The sequence below is a fragment of the Mycteria americana genome, chromosome 1, assembly GCF_035582795.1.
Source record: "Mycteria americana isolate JAX WOST 10 ecotype Jacksonville Zoo and Gardens chromosome 1, USCA_MyAme_1.0, whole genome shotgun sequence".
Lineage (NCBI taxonomy): Eukaryota > Metazoa > Chordata > Aves > Ciconiiformes > Ciconiidae > Mycteria > Mycteria americana.
This window is the reverse complement of record NC_134365.1, coordinates 60,738,788-60,751,002: the sequence shown is the minus strand read 5'-3', so window position 1 is coordinate 60,751,002 and position 12,215 is coordinate 60,738,788. Positions and strand designations below refer to the sequence as shown.

Genomic DNA, 12,215 nt, shown 5'->3' with positions numbered 1-12,215 from the left:
AATACCACACCTTGATATTACAAGAAAGTCAAGATGTTTCTCAGTCTGTATCTACACAGCAAAATGTAAATTAATTTTCCAGGTGGTGGATATGAGTGGGTGTCTTAGCTGTGTCCCAGCTCCTTCTTGAGCTGGATCCAAACACAAATCTATTCATGTTTCCTGGCTTCCATGTGAAGAAAATGAAAGCATGCAGGACAGAAGGGAAGCTCTGACCAGGTGCTCAGTTTTCACAGCTGTGTGAGAAAGATTCCAAGGCATGCTGTGGGGCATGTCTGCCCTGTGATTTAAATGTAACTTCTATTCGACTTTTCTGTTGCCTTCTTACTGCCCCTAACTCCAGCTGTTTTATATTCAGGTACCTAAATATACCCTTTTGGGTATACCTTAGTTCCCTGTTCATAAAATGGAGAATATACCCCTTGTATTCCCTCTCTCCTGCTTTGTTAGATTGTAGGGATTTTGGAATAGAAACCCTGCATCAAAGGTAATAACCTGAATATATGATGATGCATTTGTGAATCTCCTGCTAGCCACAACATCTAGTGTGTGAGCATCATAGTTGGAGATTGAAGTGTATTGTTGGAACATTTATAGGACACAGTATAGCGTTTCATCATTTTAACTTAGGAAATCAACTCAGTGTTTTCATTAAAGCACTTCTGTGGATAGAACTGAAGATGCTTTTCAGGAACTATAGGAGTAACCAAGTTAAGCTAAGAGTGCCTGTTGCTTTTGCTTGTTTTCGCAAGCTGGAGCTAGGAGGAGGGGACATGCCATTCTGTTTGCTTGTCCCTTGAAAGATGACAGCTGGGAGCTGCAGGCAAATGAAGAGATCTGAGTCACTGCTGGGTATCAAGTCAACAGTGCTATCCTGTTACTGTGGTCCATTGGAGGACAGCCCTGCTGTGTTCAAATGCAGCATCAGCACATGATCTGACCGTTGTGGTTTCAGTGATGAACTGGGGTCGATTTATGGGGCCATGCTATACTAGACACTAGTTACTTATTTTTTGTATAGGTTGTGCTGGTAAGAGAGACATAAAAAGATTCAGGGGATAGAGCAATTGAGGATTCTGGCAGTAAACTTCTATTTTTGTCTTTGCATCTCTGGTGACCATTTAGTAGGAAAAGGCATAAACCATGCTGAGGGAAGTGTTATAGAAAGAAATCCTCTCCCACCAGGGTTGTATTACCTCCTCTCCATATAGTGGAGCCTGTTAATCCGCTATTGTTCTTGCCAGTGGGACAGTGCTTGCTCAAGGCCATTTGTCACTCTTTTATTGCTCCTGGAGACTGCAAAACAGCAGGGTCTGTTTTTTTTCTCAGACAATGACATGCATTTATGATGCTACATTGTAAACTGCTCAGCAAATCTGGAAGGACAACACAGAACTGGAAAAAAATCATCAGGGAATAGGGTGGTTCTATAATACTGAACTTGAGGTATAAATCATTGATCCAGATGAGTCTCTTGAGAGCCTTCCAACCTGGAAAAACTATGCTGTTACTTGCCTGAAAGTGCACAGGTCACAAAAGCCATTATATATGTAAAGGCCTGCTCAGGGGTAGGTCATACAAGGTCCAGATGACTGCATTGGATTTAGATGTTCATTACAGGTGCTATGCAGGAAGGAATTGCTTGTTTGGCTTTATTTCCACCAGTGAATCATAAGATCCAAGATGGCAAATGCTGCTGTGGCTTTTGCTGCTTTGGGGATCTCCCTGTTTAAGTGACAACAAAGATCTGTGCCATTGGCTCAAATGTTTTTAACTTACTGACCTCCCTGCCTCCCTGGGCATTCCTAAGTGCCATCAAGGTGGAGTTGCTAAGGGAAGTGCAAAGCCAAAAGTCTGGCCTTGAAGCTGTATGCACAGTTTGTGACTAAAGGACTTGACAAAACTTGAAAAAAAGTCGAGGAAGTGGGATGGGGACTGGTGCCTGTATTAGGTATGCTATAGATAGAACTAGCACAGTGCAAGGCGTAGGCTCTCAGCTGGTAGAAATAGCCATAGATACATTAATTCACCCAAGGTATTTTTTTCAATCGTGAATGTAGCTTGTGTCATTCCTGTTTTTTGGCATGTCCCAGTTCTAGTATATGTGCTCATACACAGCTTCATTCTGTGTTGCAGGCTTAGAGGAAAAGCACACCTGGCAAAGATCCATCTCTGTCTTCTCTGGAAGAATAATTCTTGGGGGTGGTTGGGGAGGACTAATACTGATCATTAGCTGCTTGGCGCAATTCCATACATGCCCTCCCATGGCTTGGTGTCTCTGGATGGACCCCAGCTCATCTTATTTGTAAAGGATAGTTTTCCTGTTCTATTGCAGGTTTGTCGCCTTGCATTCATTTTGCTCTCACCCCAGTGAAGTCAATGGGAGTTCAAGGAGTGAGACAGGATTTCACTCCATCTGTCTGTCCATTCAGTATTATGGAACACTCAGCACACAAGTATGTGCACTTCATCAGCTCTGCTATTAATTAAGCATGTTCCTGGGGGACATACTTAGCCAGATGTGACCAAGTCACCAAAGTGCTTGGAGTTTAGCTGGGTTTTGTCTGGAATTTGTGTGAACTGTGAACATGAACTCTGGTGTTTCCAGGGGCAGGGAAGAAGTTATTTTTTTTGCGTGGAAGGCCCATTTCTCAGGTTATCTTTGAGCTAAGGCTACAGGGTTAGAACATGACATTTTTCTCTCAGAACTCAGGATTCACGTGCAGGGGACATAAATAGAAGGCATGAAACACAGCCATTTTATCTGCTATGAGCAGAGTGATCTGCTCATAGGGTAGGCAGGCTCTGCAGAGGGACCTGGACAGGCTGGATCGATGGGCTGGGGTGAATTGTATGAGGTTTAACAAGGCCAAGTGCAAGGTCCTGCACTTGGGCCACAGCAACCCCATGCAACGCTACAGGCTTGGGGAAGAGTGGCTGGAAAGCTGCCTGGCAGAGAAGGACCTGGGGGTGTTGGTTGACAGCCGCCTGAATATGAGCCAGCAGTGTGCCCAGGCGGCCAAGAAGGCCAATGGCATCCTGGCCTGTATCAAAAATAGCGTGGCCAGCAGGACTAGGGAAGTGATTGTGCCCCTGTACTCGGCACTGGTGAGGCCGCACCTCGAATACTGTGTTCAGTTTTGGGCCCCCCACTACAAGAGGGATATTGAGGTACTGGAGCGCGTACAGAGAAGGGCAACGAAGCTGGTGAAGGGTCTGGAGCAGAAGTCTTATGAGGAGCGGCTGAGGGAGCTGGGACTGTTTAGCCTGGAGAAAAGGAGGCTGAGGGGAGACCTCATCGCTCTCTACAACTACCTGAAAGGAGGTTGTAGAGAGGTGGGGGTCGGTCTCTTCTCCCAGGTAACAAGTGATAGGACAAGAGGAAATGGCCTCAAGTTGCGCCAGGGGAGGTTTAGACTGGATATTAGGAAATTTTTCTTCACCGAGAGGGTTATCAAGCATTGGAACAGACTGCCCAGGGAAGTGGTTGAGTCGCCATCCCTGGAGGTATTTAAAGGACGTTTGGATGAGGTACTTAGAGACATGGTGTAGTGATGGTTTTTGGCAGTGTTAGGTTTATGGTTGGACTCGATGATCTTAAAGGTCTTTTCCAACCTATATGATTCTGTGATTCTGTGATTCTGTGATCTGGAACAAACCAGCAGTCCATCTGGATGACCTGCTCATGTGATGTTTGGTGCTTACTGATGTCTGGTACCGTACTTAACTTGAATTTAGTTTTGCTCTGAAAAGTGACTTTTTACAAAGTTGGTATCATGAAGTTCCACAGTTCACTGTGTTTCCATGCTCAAGCATGCTTACTTTATCAGTCAATGAATATTTGCTCTTGACTCTGTCTTTACGCATCTGTTTCTGAAATAAGCCTATATATTTTTTTAGCTCAACCTCAACAATGATTCAGTAATTGGAAATTAGCAATTGTATTGACTATATACAAATCAAAATAAAATCTAGTTTGCACTGTCATAACTGTGTTGACTCCACAGGGCTTAGTAAGAGTAAAATTTGCTTTACAACTCAGTCATTTGACCAGATGTGATTCTGATTATGCACAAAAAACAATGAAATAGTGCCACTTCTATACAGTCATTTCTCAGACTGTTGTTATAATACTTTCTTTGTATTAAAACAACTATAGTTTTCTAAATTCCCTTTACCCAGGTGTTAATTGTAAATTGCTGGGTACCATTCAGTGTATTCCAGGATGACATCAGGTACGCTGATACGAAGAGTGAGGGCTGACAAAAGCACAGATCCAGCTGCAGGGCTGTTAATCGGAAAACAGGCTAGCAAATGACTTCCTCAGGTTGCGGATGGTCTCAGCTTTTGCTTCGTCTTCATTGGCATTTCCCCGCTGAGATGATTCAGATATGCTGAAGGTGTTTGTCAGGGACTGCGATTTGCTGAAATGGAAAACAGAGTTCAGACTCAGCAGGAGAAGGTGGTAGTTCAAAGCTGGTTACTGATGCTTTGTGTTCCATCACACAGACAAATTCAAGGATAAAAGGAGAGGTAAGTAAGGAGAATCTCCATATGCAACGCATCCAGGAAATGAGGGGAGGGGAGGGGAGAGGAGAGGAGAGGATGGGGCACAGGCAGGTGGCTCCAATATCACAGCCCAGACTAGTAAGCGTTTATGAAAACATCTGACTAAAACCATGCAGTTGCCATTTGGTGCAACTGTTGTGAGGAACAGTTAAGTAATTTCACTACTAATATGAAGAATGGATTCATACTGAGGGTCACCTGTCTCTCATCAGCCACACCATGGATGGTGGTCCTGTCCTTTCAAATGTGAGAGCATGAGGGGTTGGGCAAGTTGGTAGCCATGTCCCCTGCAATGTGTGCTGTTGCTTGCCCTCCCTGGCATGTCTGTCCGACTGTCAGCTGTGCTATGCAGGTCTTTTGGTTGGCCGCACTGCTCCTGCTGGGTGTATATCTGCTAGGTGTTCAGATCAGGCCTGTGCTTTTGAAGTAAATCTCCCAATTTTCCCCACTTACTATGCTTTGTCACCGAGTGGTTTTTCTTGGTCAGTAATAGGTATTAAGCACAAGACCAGACTCTGAATTAAAGTACCTGAAATATGTATGGTGTGGAGACTGCATCCTTAGCACCAACGTTTTGATCCTTAAGTGCAGGGGTCTTGGTTTGCCTTGCTAATGTAGACATCATCACTGAAAGCCTGTTCCAGAACATCGCTCCTCTGCTGTCTAGAAACCGTCTTCTCATTCCTAGCCTATATTTAGTTCTGGTCTGTTCATACCAGTTTGCTCGTGTCAACTTTTTGTCAACACGGAACATTTTTTTGCCAATCTTTCCTGCCATGGTGCCAGCCAGATATGTTTTATGAAGGGTGGCAGCAAAGGCTGCTACCAAAGATCCACAATAATTCAGTCCAGAAGAGCGCTTAAACATACAGTCACCATCTGGAGTTTTATATATATGAGTAGTGCCACTTCCACTCCCTACCCTCCCCCCCCCCCCCCCCCCCCCTTTTTTTTTTTTGGTACCAATTGCAAAAAATTGTGTGGCTCCTGCATTCAGGGAATAGTGAAGGAATGACTTGAGCTTTCTAGCCAATAATGTGCGGATTACAGCCTGTAAGGAGTATACACCCTGCTGGGAAGGTAGTAGCTGTGTTGGTATGGCCGAGGTAGAGCACGCGATTACCTATGAATGCATAAGCAAGGGGAAGAATGTGAATTCTTAGAGATGTCAAGTAGAACTTGTTCTTCCTGACAACAGTTCAATGGTGGCCTGTTATGCCCAGGCATATATACCTCTGAAGTCACTCATAGTTGTCCAGGCCTTTGTCCCTGGGGACTACTGCCTGACAACAGGTGATAGTTCTTCATGCCACAGCTTTATTCTAATACCTACAGATATGAGCAGTTTAAGAGAGCACCTACTTCAGATGCGGGTGTGGGGTGGCTTGCTGCTTGGACGGTTCAGTGGGGCTTGGCTGGCTAGGAGCCCGGCCTTGAGCAGGAGGTCTAGGCTGCTGTGGAGGGAACATGCCTGCCTTGGAAGCCTGGACTGGAGAGGACCCAGTTGCTGATCGGACTTGCTGTGGAGATCCAGGTGACCTTTGCTGCTGAGGTGAAGTGGACTGGGGACTCTGGGGCTGCTGTCCTTGAGGAGAGAGCCGTTGCTGTGGAGGTGCATTTGTCCGTGGAGGCTGAGATCCCTGAGGCTGGCGTGGTCCACCTGAAAGGGATGTGTAGACATAAACATGAGGAAGTGCATGTGGTGGACAACAAGCGAGGAGCATCTATATGGAAGAATGGGTTTTGCTGAGGGGAGAGACTATTCAGAGTAGCTTCATGCAGAAGGATAAGGGAAAACCTCTTTCACAGGCCTAACACTGGTGTCATGCCCATGTCTCTAGAGTTGTGGTCCATTTCTCTGCCTCCTTCAGCACCAAAGAAGTTCTGCCACTCTCCCCAAAGGGAGTCACTTCAACGTGCTGTACTCTTCCATGTAACTAATATTTCTTATCCTTGGCAAGCACTTCCTGTGTTGGAAAGGAAGATTCACTGGAGAACCAATCCTCTGTAGGAAATGAAAGCTGAATCTACTGATTTGGGTCAGTGGTCCCTTCATGGGCCCAGCAGTTTGATGTGTATCCTATCGCTATCCATATATCTGTTCCAGCATTATCAGCAGGTGGCTTCAGCCATATTGGTAGCAGACTCTCAAGACTGAAGAGGATGTGGAAAATAATTGGATGTGACATAGGAAATTGCTGGACATGACAGATAACAGTGTGAGAAGCTGGCAAAAGTTACAGATAGCGTTGTGAGGGCTGGCTGGATTTCACACGTGGTCAAGGGGGAGTTATGTGAGGAAAAAATTTCACAGAGGATTGAAGGGGAGTACTGGAGACAGATGGGGAAGTAGTATCCTGCAAGGCCTGCAATTCCTATGCCATCGTATCAGTAATAGTGTATCACACCAAGATTACAGAGATGCCTTTGGTATCAGAAATACCAAATTTTGGATACAGCAAAACTGTGAGTGATGAGGAAAAGGTAATTAGAGGTGGGTGTTAATTTTGTAGGACATTGGGGTGGAGAAATGAAAAGACAAAGGTGGCAAAAAGGAGGGTCTAATTGGTTAAGTGAATTGAATGGTTGGTGTGGTCTGGGTACCCACAGGGCAGCCCTGTGCTTCATCACCTCAGCGTAAATCAGGACAATAAACCAAATCTGTTGTTCTGACCAACCATGTAAGTCAAATCTGCTTCTGCTGTCAGGAGGAGCTGGGGGTGTGCTCTTGCTGACAGGGGAACACTGGACAGATGGGTCAAGGATCCTGGCATCACCACGTCGGTGTCTGTTCCAAGCCTGACAGCACCAGCATCTTCCCATCACTTCTTAACACTGGTAGCCACTACAGCTTTGGGCAAACACAAATACACTCTGTGCCCAGAATCCTGCTCCAGTGCCAGTTCAAGTGGCCTCACTTTGCTGAGCCAAGTCCTACCAGCAGTGTCAACTGGATCTGTATCAAAGTTTCACCCCACTTTCTGAGCTGCTGTGGAATATGATAGCAGCTGCTTTAACAGCACACTGAATTTGCTGCCTGTTTGTCAGTGAATTGCAACAGTGACTGAAACCTTTATCCTGATAGCTTTTATTTAGAAGGAAAATGGATATGCCTCAGTCCACACTGTTATGAGGCCTGAAGAACTGTACCTTGGGGAGGAGGCCGTGGTTGGGACAGTTGTCCAAGCTGAGGTCCAGTCTGAGATTTCATCGACACAGGCTGAACTTGTGGGGGCTAGAGGAAAAAGAGCCATTCCAGTTAATACAGAGTCCCCAAAGAGAAGCCCTGAAGTAATATAGGAACTGTGGAGTCATGAAGTGTTCCTTAAATACACACACCCACACCCACCCACACACACACACACGCACACACAGCATCTGGCTGGTAAAATCTCATGGGGCTAAAATGGAGAGCTGAGTAATAAAGAGCACAGAAGTTGTTTGCTCACAGGGAATAACAATGAAGTTACAATTTAGAATGTTTTTTAGGCAATCAGGAATTACCAAATGTATCAGGCCCGAGGGGGTCTCTTAGTCCCATCTCCCATTTTGGACAGTTGCCAGCACCAGATGTTCCAAAGGAAGGAGGGATGAACCATGGAAATATCTATGGAGTAATCATCTCTTTACCCTAAGGGGTCTCCTCTTGATTGGTAATAAGCAAGGGCCAGCTTAAACCCTGAAACATGAAGCTTACTATCTGCTCCACAAAATCTTTGCAACAGTTCCAGATATTTTGTTTTGATATTTACACCCAGACCCTTTGAGTCTTGCTCAGCTCTCAGCCTCACTGCTTTTCCCATTTCTTAACTCCATTGCTTTGTTCTGAGTTTTGAGAACAATTCTCACAACCTGCCCTTGCTAGGCCATTCATTATTTTGCAAACCTTTACTGCCCTCTCTCTCATTCACCTCCTTTCTAAAGCCAAGTGACTGAATCCCTTTGGTCCCTCCATGGGGATGTTTGCAGGCCCCTAATTGTTTTCATCACCCACTTCTCTTTCCCAGCTTTGTGATTCCTTCTGCAGATGCCAGAGGCAGGTCTGCTTACATTACTCCAGATGCAGCAGTATCTGGGTTCTCTGTATACATCACCAGCATCCTAATTTCCTGCTTCTCCCTTGTCAACACAGCCATAGGCTGAGCAATGGTTTTCATTAGCCTGTATGTGACAATGTCTTTCTCAAGGGGCATGGCTAGTGCCACTTGCAAGGTCTACAGATTGTTTATGTTCTCCCTCTCTCTACCCCCAGCTTAGCTTACCTTTCAATCTTCCGTACCGAGTTTCATTTGCTGTTGTGGTGACTTAACATATATAGCTCTGTCAGATGTTCTTCACTGCCATCCCTGGTCCTGACTAACGCAAATGTCGGTGCCATCTGCACTTTCTTCTCTCTCATTGCTTACTCTTTTTGACAAATATTTTAATAAACAGATTAAGCAACCCAGAACTGTTGCACAAAGGGCTGGTCCAAGGTTAACAAAAGCCAGAGTAAGCCTATTGCACACAATTGTTTATGAAAGCAGGGGAAGCTGGAAACAGATGGGCTGGTACGTGCTGGATGGATTATTTACATGGAGAACACAGTGATAAAAGGGTCTTCAAGGCTCCTGGAAGGTCAGGAGAATGAGCTAAGTGATTCTGGAAACGGGAAGAAATCTTTCATAGTTGGAATCATTGAAATGAGTTTCAACTGACTAACATAAATGTGATGAGGTTGCCAGCCCATCTTTTATACTGTTTTTCTGGGACTTGCCAAATGGACGGGGAGGAAAACCTGGGAATTTTCCATTTATGGCTTCTAGTCCTCCTTAGCTTGGGACACTAAACCTTCCCTTGGTATTGGTGGAAATTTACTGTCCTAATGCTGTGAGACGTCCTGATTAGACCAGCCAAAGAAAGGGAATCAGATCTCATATTCACCTCTATGGCCTTTGCCTACAGCCAACCCAAGGCTTCTCAGAGATGAAGGTAAAACAGGATTTTGAGGCTCAGAGATGAAGGGGTGAGGGCAAGCCCAAGGTCTTCTACCTTTGGAAAGGAAACAGTGATGGGAAGGGATGGAGGTGGGACAGAGAGGTGAGGAGAGAACTGCAGCTGTAACCATGAAACCAGGTTTCATGTTGTAGCCATGAAAAAAAGGTTGTCTTTAACATCTTACCCTGTCCTGGGCTCAACTAACCCCATTATCAACATGACCAGGCTTAGCATTCTTTACGTACCCTCTCTGCTAACTGTTTGCAAGAATTAAAATCTCTCATATCTATGTCTTTATCTGAGGCCAGCTTCTTCTCCACAATGAAACTTTGCCTTTTAGGCCCTCCCTGCTTGCTTTCTTTAACAGTACTTGTCTGTTACCTTGCCTAAGGCTTTTTGACAGTCTAGCTACATTATTTTGACTGATTGCCTGTTATCTACCACTTTATGAAAGAATTCTCAAAGAAATGATGGGAAAAGAATCAAAAGGAAATTAATGGAACATTTTTCTTTGCAAAAAAATGTGGTAGATGATCTTAAGCCATGGTTCTGTTGGTTTATTAGTCTTCTGTATTATTCTTTAAATTATTGTCTGAGATAATTCGTAAGGTCCATGACTCTTACAACTTTTTAAACACATATTTTGTATTTGTTGTACACCAATCCTCTGGAGCAAAAACTGTTTCTAATGAAATTGCACATTTTTTCTTGGCAGCTTAGTCACTTCCTAAATTCAGTTCATTGGATGTAGCCACCTGGGTCTGGGGGCTTAATAATTTTTTTAAATATCAGTCATCAGTGATTTAATCACTATTTTTGCTCTCACTCCTGTCTTTCTTATCAGGAAAAACTATATTTAGTTTTAAAAGTTCCCCACTTTCAGCAATTAAATTCACTTGAGTCACAACACTGTCCCTGTTGTCTTCCTTTTCTCCCTTAACTTTGGATGATCCATAGAACCCACCAAGTGTTTGGTAAGGTTCCATCTTTTGATGAACTAAGAGAATTTGTTTCATTCTTCCCTTTATCTGTTCTTCAAAATCAATTTCTCTCCTTTTTATGTTTCCTTTTATTACTTGCATGGTGGTGCATAAAGGTCTTCTTAAATGTCAGATTTCCAAATTTGGAAGATTTTTTTTCTCTATGTCTTGATATCCTCTATCACTTTACCACTTAACTCTAGAAATTTATTCCTTGCCTTCCTGGTTCAGGAGCAGATCAGAAATGTATATATACATTCTGGAAAACAGTGGTCTCTCAAATAACATCCATACAGATTTACTTTTAATGCTAGGGAGTTGATGAATTTTCTCATTTTATTAAAATAATCTTTTCTAACTGTTTGTGTCATACCATTACTTTTTGATATCACATCTGTCCCTTCGACATCAAACCTAACAGTATATATTCACTTTCTGAATTTGTACCTGGGTGTTTCTTCAGGCTAGGTCAAGGTGTTTTTTTCCTTCTGCACTTGGATTTTGCAGTTCCAGGAAGAAGACATCTACAGAGATGGGGAACTCTCTCTGAATTGCTATCCTGCTGTGCTATTTGACTTGCTTCTTGATAGCTGTAGTCTCACATTATTATGAGTTGTTGCTTCTTCCACCTCTGTCAATGCTGTGCACTCAGTTTCATAATTTCTCAGTTTTTCTTGATACAGGGACTAGTATAGACAGATCCAATAATACATACAGATATTCTATGCATACCCATAGGACACCCAAGGATTCATATTTCTATGTACTCAGTACTACTGTCCTTCTATTCAGAATTGTTATTTTTCTTTGTTCTGTGAAGTCTTCACCTGTAGCTCTAGTTCTGCATCTCACCAGCCTCATATGTAATGACTTCTGCACATTTGTAACTAGGTGTTATAGCATTATGTTAGTAATTGTAGCTTGTGCAGTGTCTGCATGTTCGTTGTACCAAGATCTTTCTCTGTAGCAAAACACTCTAGTTAACGTTTGTGGTTTTAATTTTCTTTATTTTGTATACAGATATTTGTAGGTTGTATTCTTGATGAAGACCCTTTTCTTATTTAACTCTTCTATTTGACACCCTATCCAAGACAATTTATTTTGTTCTTATTTTGGTCCTATTTTAGGTCTGTTGTAATCCAATCCAATCCTGTACCAGTATATTACATAGACAACAGATGCATCTGTCCATGTTCTCAGTTTCTGTTGGCTTCCCCTTTGCTCTTAGTTTATACACTCTATATCTTGGTTATTTCAGATGGCAGTTGTTGATTTCACTTTGGCCAGAGTAAATCCTATCCCTTCTGTATCACTTTCCCTGCCTCAAAGCATTTTTAGTGTCTATTAAATGTTTACCTCCTCACTCTAGCTAAAACTTGGTTTGGAGTTACGCTGAATACCCTTCATGCTGGGGACCTGGTTTAGCAGGAGTGGGCTGTCATATGACAAAGTCAGAGAGCCATGAAGTCCTTTCTCCCGCTTTTTGTCTCAAGTGGAAATGGAAACTGTTCCAGTGCATTGCAGTCAGTATTATCCCTCAGCCTGTTTACTCTCCTGTCTTTTCTTTTGTACAGTTTTGTTGTCCTCAAACCTTCGTGCTTGGCTCCCTGCTAGATACTGAAAGAGGTGTAGCACATATACCTGGAGACACAGATTACGTTCTGGTGTGTTTCATTTATACAGAACTGC

General features: G+C 43.6%; 1 protein-coding gene across 2 annotated transcripts in view; it reads right to left on the bottom strand.

Annotated features, from left to right (window-relative positions):
• Positions 1-3,649: 3,649 nt before the first annotated feature.
• The window catches only part of SYN3 (synapsin III), a 183,101-nt gene continuing 174,535 nt past the window's right edge, over positions 3,650-12,215 (bottom strand). For both annotated transcript variants that reach the window (XM_075501708.1, XM_075501700.1), the window contains 3 exons: positions 7,720-7,804; positions 5,932-6,229; positions 3,650-4,424 (listed from right to left, as the gene is read on the bottom strand). In XM_075501708.1, coding sequence (XP_075357823.1) covers positions 4,292-4,424; positions 5,932-6,229; positions 7,720-7,804 — 516 coding nt within the window. In that variant the 3' untranslated portion in view covers positions 3,650-4,291. The remainder of the gene's footprint in view (positions 4,425-5,931; positions 6,230-7,719; positions 7,805-12,215) is intronic.